This window comes from Taudactylus pleione, unplaced genomic scaffold, assembly GCF_031769625.1.
Source record: "Taudactylus pleione unplaced genomic scaffold, aTauple2 ptg000156l, whole genome shotgun sequence".
Classification (NCBI taxonomy): domain Eukaryota; kingdom Metazoa; phylum Chordata; class Amphibia; order Anura; family Myobatrachidae; genus Taudactylus; species Taudactylus pleione.
Window position 1 is genome coordinate 9067713 of NW_028284558.1, and position 22707 is coordinate 9090419.

The 22707-nt window shown below is 46.0% G+C and overlaps 1 protein-coding gene across 3 annotated transcripts in view; it reads right to left on the bottom strand.

The window, feature by feature from the left end:
• TTC21B (tetratricopeptide repeat domain 21B) overlaps positions 1-22707 on the bottom strand; it is a 135731-nt gene that overhangs the window by 75480 nt on the left and 37544 nt on the right. For all 3 annotated transcript variants that reach the window (XR_015878803.1, XR_015878804.1, XM_088474837.1), the window contains exon 10: positions 2997-3094. Coding sequence is in view for 1 of the 3 variants with exons in the window: in XM_088474837.1 (XP_088330963.1) it covers positions 2997-3094 (98 nt within the window). In the remaining 2 variants the exon portion in view is untranslated. The remainder of the gene's footprint in view (positions 1-2996; positions 3095-22707) is intronic.

Consider the following 22707-nt stretch of genomic DNA (forward strand, 5'->3'; position numbering starts at 1 on the left):
GGCTGCTCGATGTGACTGATATTTATGCAAGTAAGCGACGTCGTACACATGAGAAGGCAGCAGTGGGCGTCCCTATGCTTGGGGTGATCTTTGGAAGTATTAGCATGGTTCCTCAGCTGTGTACCGTGCAAAATCACAGCTGCGGTCGCATTAGCGTCCACCTCTGAATCAGGCCCTGAGTTTGGAAATCACTGCTATAGACCATCTGTGGTGTAATTAATACTGTATTACCTACACTCTCCAGTGTGTAAGGATACCAATGCATACATATATTTCCTTAGCCTGTGCTAGGTTCTTCTGCCGCTTCCTCATCTCAAATGTTCTGCAGAGAAGGGACTTGGCTTGTGGAATGGTCCCCACATCCAGAGAAACAAGCATTCAGCTCAGATGGACTGGCCCTACTGCTGCACATATAATGGCTTACTGTGATTGCTGGTCCTGTATATGTGTGATGTATCACATATACTGCACTGTGAATGGCTGGCCCTACTGCCACATATAAGGGCTTGCTGTGATTGCTGGTCCTGTATATGCGTGATGTATCACATACACTGCACTGTGTATGGCTGGCCTTACTGCCACATCTCATGGCTTACTGTGATTGCTGGTCCTGTATATGTGTGATGTATTACATAACTGCACTGTGTATGGCTGGCCTTACTGCCACATCTCATGGCTTACTGTGATTGCTGGTCCTGTATATGTGTGATGTATTACATACACTGCACTGTGTATGGCTGGCCTTACTGATACTGTACATCTAATGTCTTACTGTGATTGCTGGTCCTGTATATGTGTGATGTATTATATACACTGCACTGTGTGTGGCTGGCCTTACTGATACTGTACATCTAATGGCTTATTGTGATTGCTGGTCCTGTATATGTGTGATGTATTATATACACTGCACTGTGTGTGGCTGGCCTTACTGATACTGTACATCTAATGGCTTACTGTGATTGCTGGTCCTGTATATGTGTGATGTATTATATACACTGCACTGTGTGGGGTCATTCAGACCCGCTCGCGAACGCAGGACGCTCGCAAGCGGGTCGATGGTGCCGAATTGCACATGACGGAGGGAGCTCCGTCGTGCGCATGTGCGAGATCTGGCACCGACATCCCTACTGCCGGGATGCCAACTACATCCCCTTCTTACATGTTAATTATGCCCTCTTCATGGGCTGGCCACACTTGCTCTAAAATCTAGCATTTAGAAACACTCTAAAAATTCTGTTTGCCCCGGCTTTCCACAATACAATACAATACAGAGAGTAGCCAAGTGACGTCTATACAATACAGATGGCAAGCACATGACCTCCATACAGTACAGAAATTATCCACGTAATTACCATACAGTACATTTAGGTTTGCCACCCAACCCGGGATTACTCCAGACACTCTGGAACTCAGGACATCTGTCTGGAGTGCAGGTAATCCTGGACCTGCATCTGAGCTATCAACTAGGATGCAGCTCCCCTCACTGCCAGCCAGGCTCCACCCCCTGGAAACCTATGGTGTCCTCCAGAAGGAGAGCGAGTCAGCCAACAGCAGCTCTATAATCACCTCTGCTGGAACACTTGATGATACAGGTAGGTATGGACTGTGAAGGGGAGTGTAGTCTCTTAGTTTAATGGCGGTGGGGCTGGGTTATTTATAAGTGTGGTTGGGACATCTTCAATTGTAATGGGGGTAGGGGCTATTTATTTTTTAGCGTGGTGGAGGCTCATAGTTTCATGTAATGGGGGTGGGGGCCTGGGCTGTTTATTAGTGTGGTTGGGGGTTATCATTATGTAAAGGACATTGTGTAGCTGGGCTGATCTAATTTATTGGGGTGGAGGAGGTTATACATTCAATGTAATGGAGCTGTGGGGCTGAACTATTAATTTATTGGTGTGATGGCTGTTAAAAAGTTAATATAATGGGTAATCGGGTGCTGCAATATTTAATTCATTAGTTTGATGGAAGTAAATCTTTAAAGGTGGAGGGTGGCTGGGGTATTTATTGGTATGGTGGCGGTTAATTACTTAATGTAACAGGGGTATGGGTTGGACAATTATTTTAATGAAGTGTTGCAAGTTAAACCAGTGGTTCTCAAACTGTGCGCCGTGGCACCCTGGGGTGCCTAAGGACACTTGCAGAGGTGCCTCAGGACACTTGCAAGGGTGCCTCCGGTTATGGTTCAGCACCAAATCAAATTATTTATGGTCAATGTAATGTAGATATGTGGGCAAACAGATGCACAAACCTGTCCACCACTATATAACTGAACCAAAGGATGACAGGTAAACACAATTTACTTCACTTTACTACATTTTTTAATTTTTCTCAATAACAAACTTTTGGCGTAGGGGTGCTGTGAAATCAATGCCGATACTCTAGGGTGCCGTGATTCAAAAAAGTTTGAGAACCACTAAGTTAATCATTTAACTGTGGGTGGTAATTATTTATTGGTGACATGCCCTACAGCTACTCTGCCCACTGCCACGATGTAGAAGAAATTTTTTCACAAAATAAATATACAAAGGTGCGGTAATGTATCTATATGGTCGTTATATGTACTTGTCTAATCCTCTACAATTGCTAAGCTAGGACTTGGTCATTTGGGAAATGCCTTCCCTTTTCTTTGTGTGTAATCTAGGTCAATGAAGTGCCAGCTTTACCTAACAGAACCAACCAGATACCAAATGTCTGACTATGGCACATGTTTGAATCCCCTGCAGGATGAGCTATGATGTGTGTATTTTAATACAGAGAATGATGTACATGTTGTCAGGTATAGTAAGGGGAGGAGTCCATGCCAAGAGCCAGAAGCTGACACCGAGGTTGGCCTGTGTGCTTTAAATGCCAAGGCCTATTTTGGTCCCAGTCCGGCCCTGCACACAGGTACTTTACATTACACCTCCCAATAATGTAAATGAAGATCTGCAGTGCCCAGAAGTGAAAACTGACAAGACCACATACTGTATAAACGGTGTTATGCATGTTGAACTCACCCCGGATTTTCCGATAGACTGTTGAATCTCAGTCAAAAATTCCAGCTGCTGATCAGCATATTGTAGCTGTCCCTCGATAATCTGACATCGAATAATACCTAGAAATGATTACAGAATGCATTATTGCTCATATTATGCAGCCATTTCCAAACCACTGTGCTTCCTATAAGCCATTCTCATCCTCCAGCAACACCACGAGTTCTCATGAAGATCGTGGTGGGACAAAGAAGGGAAAGTCAGCTCAGAGTATAAGGAGGAAATCAGCCTCTTCATAGAGAAGCATCTAAAGCTGGGTACACAGACGATTTCGTGTACGATATGGACGATTCCGACAGATTGGAACGACAAATTGTTCACATCATCAAGTGTGTACACACTATGCGTGCTCCCGTTGTGTCGTCTGTCGCATCTTCAGGTCGATAAATATGCAGTTCAATTAATCAAACTCGTTAATGATTTCCGGCAAATTGTGCAGTGTGTACGCACTACCGAACGACGACCAATATGTCGTTCCAACCTGCCCGATGCAGACATCACCTGAGGCACGCCCAACTTCTACATTTTGTGCCAGCAATCACTTTTAGCCGCATCGCAGCAGCAGCTGATCCTGTCAATCAATTGGAGAGATGTGATTTCTATGAATGCATGTACCCCTAGATCAGGGGTGGTCAACCAGTCAGAGGCAAAGAGACAAAAATATATGTAGTCAAGCAAAAGAGCCGATAGCATGACATTTGCAGGAGCATGACCTTGTGTCCCCCCTCCCCATTTTTAGTCACACATTGAAAAATATGAGATATGGTAAGAACTTACCCTTGTTATCTCTATTTCTACGAAGTCCATAGGGTTCCACAGGATACCTTGGGGTATAGGTGTGACGTCAGTCGCAGGGCACCAAAGAGTTAAGCTTTCAGCCTCCCAGGATGCACTAGATCCCCCTCCTATACCCCGCCCCCGGGCCAAGGCACCTCAGTTAGTTACCAAGCCATAGGCCGGAGGAGGAGAAGGAAGAGAGAGAACAAAGATCTGGACACATACAAGAATCACATTCTCACCAGAGGGAGACGGAAAACCGGTGACCAGAGCAAAGCCCATCTGCAGCACAGGTGCGACAGGGCGGGAGTCCTGTGGAACCCTATGGACTTCGTAGAAATAGAGATAACAAGGGTAAGTTCTTACCATATCTCATATTTTCTACTTCAGGGTCCATAGGGTATCCACAGGATACCTTGGGGATGTCCCAAAGCAGTATCCTTTAAGGGTGGGGACGCTCCTGTGCAGAAAGGAGAATCCGCCGCCCGAAGGAAGCATCCTGAGAGGCGAAGGTGTCAAACCTGTAATACCTCACGAAGGTATGGACAGAAGACCACGTAGCAGCCTTGCAGATCTGAACTGCCGAGGCACCACGTCGAGCTGCCCACGAAGGACCCACAGACCTAGTGGAATGAGCCTTCAGAGAAGGAGGGACTGGTAGGCCTTCATGAAGATAAGCTTCAGAAATAGCCATACGGATCCAGGCTGCCAAAGTTTGCTTTGAAGCAGGCCAACCCTTTTTTCAGAAGCCATAGAGGACAAACAAAGCTCCGACTTCCTAAACGAAGAAGTGCGGTCAACATAAGTCCTTAAGGCCCGCACAACATCCAAAGAGGCCTTACCCACGGAAAGACCCGGTGAGTTAAAGGCCGGAACAACTATTTCCTCGTTAACATGAAACTGGGAAACAACTTTGGGAAGAAACTCGGGCCGAGTGCGGAGCACTGCCCTGTTCCCATGAAAAACCAAGAAAGGGGGTCTACAAGAAAGAGCCCCTAACTCAGAAACACGTCTGGCCGAAGCAACGGCCAAAAGGAAAACAGTCTTAGCTGTTAGCCATTTAATATCCACTGAGCCCAGTGGTTCAAACGGCGGTCCTTGGAGAGCCCTCAGGACCACAGCCAAATCCCAAGGCGCCACAGGTGGAACAAAGGGCGGCTGAATACGGAGAACACCTTGCATAAAGGTGCGCACATCCGGGATTGTAGCAATCCTACGGTGAAACCAGACAGATAGGGCCGAAACCTGTACCTTCAAAGAAGCAAGGCGAAGCCCATGATCTAGTCCCGCTTGCAGGAAGGCGAGAATCCGAGACAGACGAAACTCCCGCGGTGCATAACCTCTCGGTCGACACCACTGGAAGAACGTATGCCACACGCGATGGTATATCCTCGCAGAAGACGGTTTCCGAGCTCGTAACATGGTACGCACCACAGAGCTGGAAAACCCCCGGGACCTCAGCATGGCCGTCTCAACAGCCACGCCGTCAAAGACAGCCGAGTCAGGTCCGGGTGAAGACAAGGACCCTGAGACAGAAGGTCCGGTCGTAGCCGCAACGGCAGAGGACTGTCCACGGACAGACCCTGAAGGTCTGAGAACCAGTGCCGTCTGGGCCACGCGGGAGCTATCAACAGGAGCGTCCCTCCTTCCTGTTTGAATTTCCGGACTACCCGTGGAAGAAGGGAGACCGGAGGGAACAGGTATGCGAACCTGAACGTCCACCGGACGGACAGAGCATCCACCAGAGACGCCCCTTCGTCTCTTGTGCGAGACCCGTACACCGGCAACTTGTTGTTGTGCCGGGACGCCATGAGGTCGATTTCTGGAAGACCCCACCTGTCCACCAGTAGTTGAAAAACGTCCGGGTGCAGGGACCATTCCCCTGGATGAACGTCCTGGCGACTTAGAAAGTCCGCCTCCCAATTTAGCACTCCCGGGATGAAGACCGCTGATATGGCCGGAAGATTGCGCTCCGCCCAAACCAGGATCCGAGAGACCTCTACGAGAGCCGCCCGACTGCGAGTTCCTCCTTGCCTGTTTATGTAGGCCACGGTGGTAGCATTGTCCGACTGGACCTGCACCGGGTGACCCTGGAGAAACCGCTGTGCCTGCAGGAGAGCATTGAAGACCGCACGGAGTTCCAAGATATTTATTGGAAGCTCCGCTTCTGTCGGCGTCCACCTGCCCTGGAACAAGTGTGGACCCGAAACTGCTCCCAAGCCCCGAAGACTGGCGTCCGTTGTCAACAGGACCCAATTTGGAACCCAGAACGGACGTCCCTTGTTGAGGTGGGTCGTCTTTAACCACCACGCAAGGGACAGGCGAACCTCCGGGGTGAGCACAATCGTCTGGAACTTCAGAGACTGAGGCAGCCCGTTCCACTTGGACAGGATCAGGTGCTGCAGAGGTCTGGAGTGAAACTGGGCGTATTCCACCATGTCGAACACCGACACTATGGAGCCCAGTAACCTCATCGCCGAGTGTAAGGACACCCGGCGGCTGTGCAGACAACTGCGCACCCTTGACTGTAAAGCAGAGATCTTGTCCTCCGTCACGAAGATCCTTTGCTGTCCTAAGTCCAATAAGGCTCCAAGATGCAGAATCCTCCGAGACGGGATTAGAGTGGACTTCTGCCAGTTGATTAGCCAGCCGTGCCGTTGCAGCAGTGCAATGGTCAGGTCCAAGTGGTGTAACAGGAGCTCTGGAAATCCTGCCACCAATAACAGGTCGTCCAAGTACGGCAACATGCGGACTCCTTGCAGCCGCAGAGAAGCCGCCATGACCGCCATCACCTTGGTGAAAACACGTGGTGCTGTCGCCAGGCCAAAAGGTAACGCCCGAAACTGGAAGTGGTCGCTGCGGATTGCAAACCGAAGGAACTCTTGATGGCGCAAAAGAATAGGGACATGCAGGTAAGCGTCCTGTATGTCCAATGACACCATATAGTCCCCAGGTTCCAGCGCCAGAATGATGGACCGTAGGGTCTCCATCCGAAACTTCGGGACCCGCAAAGACTTGTTGAGTGCTTTGAGGTTGAGAATCGGACGATATGACCCATTGGGTTTCTGTACCAAAAATAGATTTGAATAGAAACCCTGGCCCCTCTGGGAGAATGGAACAGGCACTATAACTCCAGCCTGGAGCATAGTGTGCAATACCTTCCGCAGCTCCGTAGCCTTGTTCCGGTCTGATGGTAGACCCGTGGTGAAGAATCGAGCCGGGGGTCTGTGCCGGAAGGGGAGGGCGTACCCGTGGGAGACCACCTCCAGAACCCAAGTGTCTGTCGTAGTGAACGACCAACACCGGGAGAACTGCAGCAGGCGGCCTCCCACCCTGGGATCCCCCAAGGGGAGACCCGGACCGTCAGGCCGCAGGCTTGTCATCTGGCTTGGGGGCCGGACGTCTGGTACTCCATGCCTGTTTCCGGGGCTTGACCGATTTCTTAGGGCCAGCCTGTCGAGGAAACGACTGTGGTTTGGGCCTGCCCTGGGCCCTAGATGACCGAAAGGACGATGGTCCAGAACCAGAAGGAGCAGCGGCCGACGGGAGACAAGCAGATTTGGCTGCCGCCAGCGTGGCCACAATCTTATCCAGATCCGGACCGAAGAGAACTTCTCCGGTAAACGGCAACGCTTCCAGACCCTTCTTGGAATCTGCGTCCGCCTTCCAGGATCGCAGCCACAAGGTGCGACGAGCAGCTACCGCTGCTGAAGAAATTCTAGACACCAGAGTACTAATGTCTAGAGCCGCCTCGTTGATGTAGGTGGCCGAATCACGGAGATTGCCAATCAACTCCGCCTGTTCGGCCGGACAGTCGGATTCAAAAGAAGCCTCTAATGAATCCGCCCAGTGCTCCATCGCTCTGGCAACCCAGCAAATGGCCATAGCCGGCCGTGCTGCCCCCCCTGCAAGGGAATAAGCGGACTTCAGGCAGATTTCTACCTTGCGGTCCGTAGCATCCTTAAGGGAGGACATGGATGGCATCGGCAATGTGGCACTACGGACAAGACGGGTCACGTGAGAATCCACCTGTGGAGGGGATTCCCACTTAGCAAAATAATTATCCGCGAACGGATAAGCCACCGCCAGGCGTCTCTGCGGCTGGTATCTTTTGCCAGGTTGTTTCCACGCCTCCTCTAAATGGTCCACCAACTGACCCGAAAGAGGAAAGACTGTGGCATCGCCCTTCACATCTTTGAAAAAGGCATACTTAGATTTAGCCGCTGGGGGAACTTCGTCCTCAATCACCAAGGCTGTGCGGACCGCCCGAATAAGTCCAGGAATATATACTTTGGACTTAGCATCAGCGTCCTTAGTATGGAGAGGTTCCTGATCGTAAGGATCCAGAATCTCCCCATCATCAGACGTCCCTTCGTCATCCTCATAAGGAGCGGACAGAGACGCCACCGGCCTTTTATGAGGCCGCATCACAGACTCCGCTTGCAACACATCCGACAAGTGCTGTACAGAACTCGTCACGGAGTTAACCCACGCTGGCTCCTGAGAACCCGGGAGCGGGGAAATAGGGAGACTGTGGGGTACCACCAATTGTCGTGGGAACCCCTGCATGGGTGACGACACCACAGACTGCTGGGACAAACCCATCGGAGTAAACGCGGGCTGCGGAGCTAACTGGCCCACTAAAGCTGTTAACGCCTGAGCGAAACAAGCCCAGGGCGGCTCCTGTACCGGTGCTGTAACCGTAATAGGCCGCGCCATGGACAAACACTGCCGGCAAAGGCCCTCCGCGCTACCCTCCCCCTCCGCTAACGGTACTTTGCGCGTGGTACACTGTAGCCGGAGGGGAAAATCACTTTCAGACATGATGGCACCACGTATGTGACCTCTCTCACCAATTAAGTATTAAATAGGCGAGAGACCACCCTGCAGCACCGCACCGCAAGGGCTTTAGCAGAAAGAACAGGGACAGTAATAAAGCTGACAGTTTAGAGAAGAAAAGTTACAGGCAGCGCTAGCACAGTCACATACAATGCAGAGAAATAACAATTCCTGCACTAACAGCGCTGATCACTCAACTACACAGACACAGGGCCTGGTAGGACACAGCGCTGCATACACAGACCTGAGCCACAGCGGAGGAGAGGTATGCGGGGGGACCCAGACCACGATGCTTCCTTCCAGACTTCCAGCAGCGTTCACCATGCGTTGCAGAGAAGATGGCCGCCGAGGAGCAGAGAGAAGCTGGCCTGGGGGAGGAGCGCTGACACAGGACCAGTCAGCACAGTGCAGAGAGGGCTGTGTGCAGCGGGGGAGGCGCCGGCTGTGAGACAGGGAAGGCGCGCTCCCCTGGCATGCATTTAACCCCTGGGACGCCGCAGCGCTACCGCTCTGCTGCGGTCCGCTGTCCCAGGGGGTAGTGGAAAGCGCAGGTTCAGTACCTGGCTCCACGCTGCAGCCAGTCCCCAGGGAGCCCCCTGCCTGGGGACTTAGGACCATGTGACCAGCGGGGACCCACCGCGGGACCCCGCTGCTTACCTTTGTCCCCCTTGGATCCGGCCATGGTCCGGAACATCTGGGGTCTCCGCTAGCTGTGACCCCAGATGCTCACCAGCATCCCCGGATCGGTACCGGCGTTCTGGTACCGGCGGGGGTGTAGGGAAGACAGCATGGACGTCAGGACTGACTGTCCATGCTGTACATCCAGATGTGCAGCCACAGCTGCACTGAAGAAAGCTTCAGGGGCTCTTCTAGCCCCCACTCCGACAGGTGCACCCGACGCCGGCCGGGCACCAAACTAAACTGAGGTGCCTTGGCCCGGGGGCGGGGTATAGGAGGGGGACCTAGTGCATCCTGGGAGGCTGAAAGCTTAACTCTTTGGTGCCCTGCGACTGACGTCACACCTATACCCCAAGGTATCCTGTGGATACCCTATGAACCCTGAAGTAGAAATACACATTTTACATAATCTTCCCAATATACATTTCTCACTGTTGAAGTGAAAGAAAAAGCCAGAGCAATATAGAAAATATTGAAATAGCCACGTTCACATAAAATAGACAGAAACAAGCCAGATCCACATAAAATACATTTAAAATACACATCCACATAAAATACATATTGAAATCCAGAACCACATAAAATACATTGAGAATGCCAATGCCCTTTATGTTGTGCCCCCTATGCAGTGCCCTCCTGTAGTTGTGCCCATTAAGCAATGCCCCTAGTTGTGGCCCTTATGCAATGCCCCTATAGCTGTACCCATTATGCAATGCCCCCTGTTGTGCCCCTTCTGCAATGCCCCCTGTAGTTGTGCCCATTAAGCAATGCCCCCTGTAGTTGTGGCCCTTATGCAATGCCCCATGTAGCTGTGCCCATTATGCAATGCCGCCCAGTAGTTGTGCCCCTTCTACAATGCCCCCTGTAGCTGTGCCCATTAAGCAATGCCTCCAGCAGTTGTGCCCATCCTGCAATGCTTCCTGCAGTCATGACCCCAGCACTAGCTTCCCCTCACTGCCCACACCCCTATGAAGAAACTTACCTTCATGCTGGCACCGCTCCACGCCATCAGGGCTCCCGAGTCCCGCTGTCGTTGCTGCTTCTGCCGCCTGCTGGATCGAACTGGATCCAGCAGACGCGCGGGCTCCTCACGTCATGACGTCACCCGCACACTGCATTACTGGGAACGCTGGCCTCTGAAGCGATCGGAGGCTTCTTTAGTCTCTGATGGCTTTAGAGACCAGCGTTCTCAGTACCAATGGGGGTCTGCCGAGCTGTGAGCCGCGTTAGAAGCTCAAAAGAGCCTCATGCGGCTCAAGAGCCGCGGGTTGGCCATCCCTGCCCTAGATACTTCCTTGTGCACTGCTGCTCACCTCAATATTAGCTGCTGATGTACATGCCCATAGAGAACCCCTATACACCCACGTGTGCTGCTGCTGATCCCAATATTAGCTGCTGATGTACATGCCCATAGAGAACCCCTATACCCCCATGTGCTGCTGCTGATCCCAATATTAGCTGCTGATGTGCATGCCCATAGAGAACCCCTATACACCTATGTTCTGCTGATTACCCCAATATTAGCTGCTGATGTACATGCCCATAGAGAACCCCTATACACCTATGTTCTGCTGATTACCCCAATATTAGCTGCTGATGTACATGCCCATAGAGAACCCCTATACACCCATGTGTGCTGCTGCTGATTACCCCAATATTAGCTGCTGATGTACATGCCCATAGAGAACCCCTATACACCCATGTGTGCTGCTGCTGATCCCAATATTAGCTGCTGATGTGCATGCGTATAGTGAACCCCTATACACCTGTGTTCTGCTGATTACCCCAATATTAGCTGCTGATGTACATGCCCATAGTGAACCTCTATACACCCATGTGTGCCACTGCTGACCCCAATATTAGCTACTGATGTGCATGCCTATAGTGAACCCCTATACTCCCGTGTGCTGTTGCTGACCACAATATTAGCTGTTCATGTGCACATAGTGATCCCCTATAAACCCACAGGTGCTGCTGCTGATCCCAATATCAGCTGCTCATGTGTATGTGTATATTGGCTTGGCTACAGGACACATCATCAGCAAACTACATTTCAAAACGTCACTGGTACGTGATGTCCATATATGCACCCCTGTACACACGTGTGCAGCTGTTGACCTCAATATTAGCTGCTGATGTGTATGCATATAGTGAAACACTATACTCTCGTGTGCTGCTGCTGAACCCTATGTTACCTCATGTCCAAGCATATAATTGCCTCTTTAATCTCTAATTTTGCAGTTTCCTATCGGCTTGGCTACAGGACACAGCATTGTGAAACCCCATTTGGAATAGTCTGTGGTACGTGATGTCCATACATGCACCCATGTGTGCTGCTGCTGACCCCTATGTTACCTGGGCAATTTGACACACCGAATTTACAAAAACATATTTAATAAATTGTAGCATTAAGAAAATAATAAATATTAAACTTTTATAAACTAATTATAAACAATTCAAACTTGATTGATTTAAAAAACAAAAATCAATTATTTTTGGGAATAAAAATAACAACATGTGGGGGTCCCATGTAACCATATGATGTGGATGCATATAATGCACCCCTATACTCCCCTATAGTCAGCCAGTAGTCCACAATTAATAGGCCACCCCTTCCAGGGGGTAGCCTGCCAGTAGTCTGCAATCTGTCATTGGCCACCCCACCAGGGGGTGGCCTTCCCAGGAGTCCTTCATTTGTAATTGGCCACCCAATTGACCCCCCTGAAGGCGGTGCCTGCCAGTAGTCCACATTTGGTGTTTGGCCACCCCCTTCAGGTCAATTATTATAAAGTCATTTTTTTCTTTTTTACAGAAATGGCCACGAGAAGAATAGTGCTTATTAGACCTGTACTATGAGACAGAATGTTTGTGAAAAAAAAAAAAGTACGCAAATTAAACTATGAAAAACACGGTCATACAGGAGCTGGTAGATTACAGCAACCCCCACTACAGTGATGCCAGTGGTGCAAGGGTGAAAAAAAAAAAATCCAGAATCTCCGGACAGTCTTTTTAAAAGAACATAAAAAGGTCAAAGAATCAATGTCATCCGTAGTGGGGTAAGATGAGTGCCACATTCCGACTCTCTGGTATTACGACCACCTGAAATTTACCCTGGACCAGGACCCTCAGCGCCCATCTCTGCGCTCATTGGAACCACGCCTGGGAGAAGAGTTGGAAGATTTGGTCGAAACGTCCAGCATTGATTTGGTGGGTGGAGACACAATGCAAACACACCATGCAAAATGTTCAAATGTCCACAATAAATGTAAATGTGCCCACTACATTTTATTTTAAACATTCTTCCTGCCATAGCACTGCCCCCACCCCTTTAAAATAGGTCAGGTATTCCTCCCAAACCTTTTTGGCACGTGCAGAGGCCGTTGGCACAACCCCATATGCTGCCACTGAAGACCACCGATCCATGTCCTCTGGGAGGTCTGGTTCATCTGGCATAAGCTGGTCCTGTTATCCTTTGTTGGATGGTCTTCCACCTTAAAAAATTATGCAGGACACAGCATGCCAAGACGACCCTGTCTATCTTGTCCACACGCAGGTTGATGGCTGTGTGGAAGATCCTGAAGCAATTGCTAAGGATGCCAAACATGTGGAAAGCCTGTAATTGTATATACGCTTTTCCTTGGTCAGTCCCCTTTGCGCATAAGGCTTTATAATGTGCTTGTGTAGTGCGAAGGCCTCGTCAGCCACGAACACAAAATTAAGCCCGTGCGTCGTTTCCTCAACAGACGGTAAATTGATGGTTTTGGAGATGAGCTTCTCGCAGAAAGCCGCCTGTTTGAAGGACCCCCCCATCAGAAGCACGACCATTCTAGCCAACGTCCACAAATAGGAATTCGTAGTTCGCATTGACCACGGCCATCAGAACAATACTGAAGAATCTCTTGTAGTTGTAGTAATAGAAACCACTGTTGGAAGGAGGGGTAATGCGCACATGTTTGCCATCTAAAGTTCCCCTGCAGTTTGGGAAGTTCCAGCATGATTCAAATTCATCAGCAATCATTTTCCATTCCACCACGGTTGTAGGAAACTAGAAAAAAAAATGTAAATATGTGATCTTTACCATAACTTTATAATTTTACATACTTCAACCCCTGACCTGGACATTGATGTCACCCCAGAATTAAACGGCATCGCTGAAAGTGAAGGGGAAAGGAAGCAGTGCTACAGTGAAATTGAAAAGCTGGAGAAAGTGCTCCAAAACACCCCTGATCAATTTGACATATTAGGGTCATATTTAGACAGTAACATGAGCCATATGGCTCCTGAACAAAAGCTCCAATTTGAGCAGCTCGCTTATGATCTGGTTATATGGGGAAAAAGTGGGCAAAAAACACCACGCACAATCATATGTGAGCCTCAACCCCATCCCGTTGACCAAACTACTAGAACGAGGGCTCCCACCCCATCAATCCCTCCTCTCCTACCCACCTATCCGTCCACGGGTTCTAGCGGCATATACAGTATAGCGCATTGATGCACTGTGATGAACCACAGAACGACCCTCATTTTTACAATTTGTAGTTTTTTATATATATGTTCCCCAATTATGAATTTTATCATTCCCAATAACTATAGCGCTCTATAATATATGGTGCTACTGCCACTCATTTGACTAGGTCAATAAACATGTGCCATAATGGCTGATTGCAGCACCATATATCATAGCCACCAAAGTTATTGGGAATGATAAAACTTTGAATATACAAAATGATATTCAAACCAATGGCGCTGCACTTGAAGCAGCAAAAGGTGGTAAGATAATAAGTCACCAAACTTATAACAAATATTATGAACAAAGAAAAAACAAACAACCTCTCTTGCGCTCCAAACTTGTTCAACTTCGATTATATATGGCAATTTTTTTCTCCAATGATGGAACCGCTCTCATATGTAAATAAGAGACACAAAAAAAATGCCACAATAGTGTAATATTGTCAATGATATCAAAGTCCAATCCTTGTAGAGGTGCTGAGAGCAGAAACAGGTGCATGAAAGATCCTCTCCACAAGAGTGACACTTCTGAAAGACTCCAGAGAAGATCTTCAGATCCCAATCAGAACACCAGATTCGTGAAAGTATAAGTATAAGGAGTGTTGCACATTGGTTTGGTGCATGGCCAGTACACATATACTATACTGAAATTACCCGGTTACCATCTTCAGTGTAACTACATCTTTATGGTACGGCTGTCCACAAACCTGTTTTTATTATTGTCTTTATTATGGTCTTTAATAAATTTACCTGTGTTCTATACTACAAGTGTATCTTTTCTCTGGAGAGTTTATGGAAACTACTTATCCCCTCTAACTGATGGATGTATGGGGACTGAAAGAAACTGCTATGTGTTTCACACCAATTTATTTGAAGTAAGCATACGTGTAAGAACTCATTACGTCTTATACTTTCACAAATCTGGTGTTCTGATTGGGATCTGAAGATCTTCTCTGGAGTCTTTCAGAAGTGTCACTCTTGTGGAGAAGATCTTTCATGCACCTATTTCCATTCTCAGCACCTCTACAAGGATTGAACTTTTATATAATTGACAATATTACACTATTGTGGCATTTTTTTGTGTCTTTTATTTACATATGAGAGCGGTTCCATCATTGGAGAAAAAAACTGCCATATATAATCGAAGTTGAACAAGTTTGGAGTGCAAGAGAGGAATGATAAAACTAGTTGATAATTTTTGCCAATAGTTATAATGTTGTTTATATTAAAATCTATGCACATAGTGTTTGGTTTTAAATGTGTAAATTTCTGTACTTTTAATATATGTAAGCCCATATTTTATTAGGCCCATATGTTTTAGACAATATAAGATTATGCAATTTTTGCATATTGTTATTTCTAGATTTATTTCTCTCCTATTTTGCACTTTATAAAACGTTTGAAAACTAGAAAAAAATGCAGTCATCATAAACGGTGCACAGTTTGTACTTTTAATAATAAAAAAAAAAATGTTCACAAGAAATAAGAGTGGTGTTTTTCTTACCTTAAAGCACTGCTGCCTCAGAACAGTAATGATGGCTTTACAGGTCTCTGGGATGATGAGGCCCAAAGCTTGAGGGGAGATGAGGGAGCCACACTTCAGGTCAGCCAGGGATCTTCCAGTAGCCAGCTTCTCCTCAGCAGGGATGGCCCTCCTAAATTTGGTGTTCTGCCTCTGGATGTAAGGCGTCACCAGACTCAGCATCTCCTGGAAGGTGGTGTCATCCATGCGCAGGAAATTGCGGTAGTCATCCGGATTGTTACCAGAATCTCCATAAGCAGTGGCATGTGACAACGAGTCAACCTCTACAGCAGTCACTCTTTGTCCAGCACAATCTCAGTCTTCTCCTACTCTGGGCACTCTCCCTATCAGCTAACACTAGAATATGATGTCATCACTTGATAGCGAAAAGGATTCATCATAAGAGAAGTATAGACACACTTTGTTAAGGCAAGCAAAACAAAGCAGAGCATAAAAGCAATGTACAGCTTTCAACAGATATACACCAAGCCTCACTAGTCACACAGCACAACTGGACTGAGCTAAAATGGTGCCCGCTTTATATACCCTATAGAAAGCATAGCCCCCTATTTAAATTTTGCAGAAATATTTAAGATGGTCGTCAGGTGTTTAAAAAGCAAACGACAGATCATCAACCAATTTAACGACCGAACGAGGTACAATAAATCGTTTGGTCGTTTGTAAGATTGCACAGTGTGTATGCACTATATAGTTTGTCCGGGAGGTCAAGGGAAATCGGGCCTAACACTGCATCGTTTGCACATCGTCTAATGTGTACCCAGCTTAAGACAATGCATTTCCATGGTTGTCAGAGAAACATTGACTCATTGTACTATGGAAGTTTCTGAGTTGGAACATCTGGAATAAAGTTTTGTTGGTGATGGGGAATTAAGACTAATAAGGAAAGAAAGAAAAGCTATCCCAAGTAATATCGTTTATATACGTTTTGAAGCCTCACCCGATAGTACCAGAGGACAGACAATAGGGAAAACAAACCCAACTCCCAGAGTATCAGTTTCTGTGCAAAGCTTGAAAAAACACTGAGCAAGAGGCACAGCCATGTAGTATTGTTTAAAATACAGGATGTCAAGATCCCCTATGAGGACTTTTGCAGTAGTCAGATGTTCACCAGCACAAATGAAACATAAAGAATGATACCGTAAAGGTGCATACACACATACGATTTTCTGAACGATTTTTTGTCAGATTATCTGTCAGATTTTTTAAAGTATAATGAACGATTTATTGAACTACAAAAGATTTTTGTTACTTCCCTTAATGCAAATCGTTCAGTGTTGGTCAGTCAGAATGAATTACAAACGGGAACGCGCATGAACGATAATCGTTCATCGTTGTAACTCAGAAACTGAACGATTTTTTCAACGATTGAACGATAACGACGTCGTTATAGTTAAATTGTTAAAAAAATCATTACATGTGTATGTACCTTATGAATTTAAATACACAGGGGCTGACATGAATTGGGAGGGTTTGAGGTTTGAAATAGCCATAGGAGCTGAGAGAGTACAGTATGTTAATTTTTACTGGATACGGCCAATCAAAAATATTAAGAGGCAAGACCAGGTCGCTTTTAAATCAATAAAAAATTGATCATTTGTTTCAGGGGCTTAATCTCACATTTACCTACAATTTTTATATTGAGTTTTAAATGTTAATAAATGTGTGATTTAGCCCTTGAAACGGTATCCGGTCATTAGGTTTACAGTAAATAGACAATGTTTGGGTAGACAATGGAAGATAGACAGGCAATACGTCGACTAGTAAGAATGTGGACAGGTACTAAAGGTCGACATGGTCATTAGGTCGGCACACAAATGGTCGGCACATGTTTTTGGGCAGTTTTTTAGGGTTAGGGTCAGGGTTAGGCACTTACTCTGACAGTTAGGGTTAGGTACCAGGAGGGAAGGTTAGGGACTTACTGGAGGGTTAGGGTTAGGCACTTACTCCGACGGTTAGGCACCAGGAGAGAGGGTTAGGGGTTAGTCACCAAGGGGAGGGTTAGGACTGGGGTGAAGATTACGGCTAGGAAAAAAAAACACGTGACGACCATTTGTCTGTCGACCTAATGACCATTTCGACCTTCTTACTAGTCGACATTTAGTGTGTCGACCTATTTCCGGTCTATCTTCCATTGTCTACCCAAACATTGTCTATCTATTTGCTATAGACGTAATGATCCACACTCCTTGAAACACGACAAATCGATTTAGATTGATTTTAAATCAATCAAGATTGACCTTCAGTAAATTTACCTCCTGGTGTCTAGGTCTAATTTGAGCGAGCAGTCATCAGTAGCCTTTATTTTTTACTTTTTATTTTGAAAGGACACATACAAGTCATATATGTATGGCAGAAGAAACAATGTTTCTAAGGTTCAAGTTTTCGTTGAAAAAAAAATACAGACACAATATAGTTGTGGATGAACAAGTACTAGTAGCTCTCTAACTTGCAATTGAGTGGTCATTTAATTACATTAATGGCACTTTAATTGAGAAAAACAACAACAATTTAAACTATTTTGACAGTTTCACCATTAAGTAGGAAACAATACTTATCACCATGAGCAATTGTTCTGCTCTTGTTTTCCCACTAATTTATCAAAATAATTAACCTGGGCTGAATTAAGGAAGTAAAATGTTAAAACACTTTTTATCTTGCAGTGTATATAAAATTCATTGGTTTGTTTGTCTGTCTGTCCGGCTATTCATTCGGACACTCCTGCACCAATTGGGATGAAACTAACGTGAGGTGGTCTAGTTGGATCCTGGCCAGATTTTAGGGGGGTTAGGGTCCCGGTCGGACCTCCCGTTGGTGAACGCCGGGCAGAACTTGGACCTGGGGAGCCTGTTTTGAGCCTTCCACTGGATGGATTTGCCCAAAAACTCCACAGAGTGGTGACATTGGATCCCAGAAGACCTACTAGGGGGTTGAGGTCCCGGTCGGACCTCAATCCCATAGTGTACAGTGGGCAGAACTTTGAACCAGGGAGCCTGTTCTGGGCCTTCCACTGGGTGGATTTGGATGAAAATTTCACAGAGGTGTGGCAATTGGTCTGGGATACCTAACTTAATAACTTGAAGATTTAAACCCGGGCAACACCAGGCACTTCAGCTATTTACTTACAGTATAACTGCCCAGGTTAAAGAACAGTTCCAATCAAAACTTAAAATGAAGTCTTAGAGGTATATTTACTAAAGTGAGAGTTTTTAGAAATGGAGATGTTGCCCATAGCAACCAGATTCTACTTAACATTTAACTAGCACCTTTTAGAAGATAATAGCTAGAATCTGATTAGTTGCTATAGGTAACATGGTAAGGTGGAGTTAATACAGTATACAATTACACCTTAACTCAGATCACGTCAAATAATTTTCTACTTGACACCAATTCTTTTCAGACAAAAATACTAATCCCAAGTATTTAGTACACTATTAGCAAATTAAGATACAAAATTCAGGAAATGGTATGCAATCTGGGTAAAAAGGCAAAAAAAAATACAAAGCCTCAGTACTTAGGGCCTAATTCAGCAGTGCACATGAGTGCACTGTTGAACATAGATTCCAGATGATCGGGAATCTGTGCAGGCTCCAGACCCGTTCTGCACATGTGCAGAACGGGGCTGCGAGCCCGCCCATAAGCTGTCAGCAGACTGTCAGTGATTGACAGTCTGCTGCTGTTTGGGGGCGAGGAGGCGATAGCCTCAGTTTCCTGAGGGAAGGGAAGAGACCAGAATCTCTGTCGGCTGACAGAGATTTCCTGGCCTCTTCTTCGCAGCTGCGACACCTCCTGTGCATTACCATATCTGCACAGACGGAATAGCTAAGCTGCTTGCGACCAGCTTAGCTATTCTGTCTGAAGCTGAATCAGGGCCTTAGTACATTATGAGTTGCTTAGTATTCAATTAGCAAATTAAGACTTAAAATTCTGAAAAAATTATTCAAGCAGCGGAATTGTTCCAATGTGGATCAGAACAATATATTTTGTGAGGATCGTATAGTGTGTACGCCTCATTGAACGTGCACAGCGGTCATTCATTGCATCGTCCCATCTGCTGTGCTGCCCAGCAGATGGGACGATGCAATGAACAATGCCATGCTGCTAAATGCAACATGGAGCAATATATATCATACATGTCTACCCTCCCGGTTTTCGCGGGAGGCTCCCGATTTTTCGGGTAACCCCCCGCACCCCCGGAAGGGTAGGCATTTCTCCCGCATTCTGCCCACTTCCTAGTGAAGTGGGCAGAATGAGGAGAATACCCGCGGCGATCGCGGGTCTCCATGTAGGGGGCGGGGCTTAAAACATGATTCTTCATGAATCATGTCATTTGGCCCCGCCCCTATGCAAATTCTAGCCTATCACGGCAATTTTACCGTGAGGGGCGGGGCTTAATGGCACAAATCATCAGGCCCCGCCCCCATCGCCCCCCTCCTGCTTCTCTTACCCGGGCTTCTCCCGGGAAGAGATCTGCAAAGGTAGGCAACTCTGATATATATAGTATGGTCATACACCGGATCGTTAAGTGTGTACAAACTGTGTGATCTATCATTCCATCGCATGATGATGTCGCTGGGTACACACATCTCATAGCGTGTACCCAGTTTAAGTCACACTAGGCATCTCGCCCCATATAAGTATGTGTCTGCACCTGAAATCACTGGAACATATATAACAGACCAAAAGTAATATTAGCTAGAAATGTATTTATTATCACAATAGCAACGGTGAATCTTACTAATAGAACTGCAGTTCCTAAAATCAACATTAAAAATTACATATCAAAAACAGTGTAACACTCTGCATAAATGTACCAATGGTAAAAATCTTGTGCTGTTCCCTATGGGACAAAATTAATAGATTGACTGTAATAATTCAGGAGTTGATGATTGAACATAGAAAGAATCCCATAGAAAAATATAGAAAATAAATGCTTGTTTGCGCAAATTCAAAAAACATAAGTGTCTCTCTCCCTATTAGAGGAATGACCGTGAATCCCCAGTGATGTTGCGGCCACTCACCACTCAAATAAGATCAGTCCTGGGTATAGATCAAAGACCCGGGAGGTAGGTGAAACTGAGCCATCTGTCCTGGAAAGTTTTAGCAAACAGCTAGGAATGTGATCTATATGTTTCAGTGTCCATGCAAGCTCAATTATGTAGGGAGAACTACTAGATCACTCAAAACAAGGTTCCTAGAACATTGTATGAACATTTTAAATGGTTTTAGCCAACATAGTGTTTCTAGACATTTTGCACTTCAACATTCTAGAGATCCTAGGGAACTGATGAAAGTGAGCATTGAACACATTTTTCCAACTTAAAGAGGGGGCGACAGGTTTCGTAGGCTGTGTCCCCGAGAGGCGTATTGGATACACACCCTGCAGACACTGGCTCCCGAAGGACTCAATGAAACAGTGGATATAGATTTCTAGGGCTGGTTTCTGTTCTATTCATTCAGGTTCCTTTTGGGGTCTGGTATCGGTCATGCAGGTCGATACACCTTTTCCAACTAGTAGTACTGTTGGGTGATCCCTATATGGGTCATTAGGGATGTATGGGTGAAACCTCAATCCTTCTGGGGGGGTTTGAGGAACTAATCATCTCTTTTCAAACACAATTGGTATTTTTGGATTAAGCTATTGGTGTCTCTGTGTGTTATTTTACACATACAATCTATATTTATAGGATTGTATATTTTTATGTGTTACATTTTATTTACCTGAGTAAACTTTTTCTAATGTATGGAAGAAGTTTGTTTTTTATTTTCTGTTGGTGATATATATCTATTTATCTTTATAGAAAAAAAATTCTGAATACCCAAATTGAGTAATTCAACGAATAAATTAAAGAGATCTTGATTCCTACATTCTATGGAATATGTTATTGTTGTATTACGCATTATGTATGTTGTTAGGCCATTAGAAAATGCTGCTGGACAAAGAACTCTGATTTGCAGCCTTGGATATATATTCCCATCCAAATGAGGAGGGATTCATCTTGCCTTTTGAAAAAAACTGTTATTGAGGAGAAACGCGTCAAGGTTCACAGGTTTCTTTATTGAACTGCCTACCTTCTCTGGATTACCAGCTTATCACTAGTTAACCTTCTGCTGTTGCTGCTGGGGGCCTCTTTTCCGGGATACGGAACATACTGGAGTGTGGGAGCACGGAGAACGGTGCAAGTATCCTATTGCCGTCTGTGTCCTCTTGCTATAGCCACTTCCAAACAGCTGAGGAACGGCGTCTGGGCTGCATGCCCCCTGCAACTATCTGCAACACATTGCTGTGGCTTCACACAGCACGAGCGGCAGCAGCATTTACTCCGGCTGACATCCACCCGGCACCTTATTCCTAGCTGTTTGCTAACACCATCCAGGACAGATGGCTCAGTTTCACCTACCTCCCGGGACTTTGATCTATACCCAGGACTGATCTTATTTGAGTGGTGAGTAGCTGCAACATCACTGGGGATTCACGGTCATTCCTATAATAGGGAGAGAGACATTTGTGTTTTTTGAATTTGAGCAAACAAGCATTTATTTTCTATTTTTTTCTATGGGATTCTTTCTATGTTCAATCATCAACTCCTGAATTATTACAGTCTATCTATTAATTTTGTCCCATAGGGAACAGCACAAGATTTTTACCATTGGTACATTTATGCAGAGTGTTACACTGTTTCTGATATGTAATTTTTAATGTTGATTTTAGGAACTGCAGTTCTATTAGTAAGATTCATTATTGCTATTGTGATAATAAATCAATTTCTAGCTATTCCTACTTTTGGTCTGTTATATATGTTCCAGTGATTTCAGGTGCAGACACATACTTATATTCTCTATTCTATGGTCTTTTTGGGGTATCTAGGCAGGAATCCCCTTGTGTCAGCTGCCAGCGATTCACTGATGATCTCTGTTTGAATTTAGCGCTGCACTATTTCTTTTTCCACATCTCGCCCCATATAGTGCAAAAAAAAAATAATAATCTACTCACCTGGAGTAAAGCATTTACCCCAATGGCTGTAACAGATAAGCGGTGCAGTCCTCTGACTTACTACCAAATGCCTTTTTTATCACACATTAATAATGGTGATGCCCCATTTTCTATGAACTTCCTGAAATGTAAAAGTTCATGGAGACGGTTGTCAACAAAACTACTGTATGACTGAAAGATGCACCACTGGACCAACTGTGTTATTATAGCATAAATCAACTCTACCCAAGACTAGATTTGCAATCGTTAGTGGAGTCTTCCTCTATTCCCATTGGTAAAAAGAGATCAGTATTATACGCTTAGAGGAAATTGGTCATACTGGAAGGTACAGAAAATGG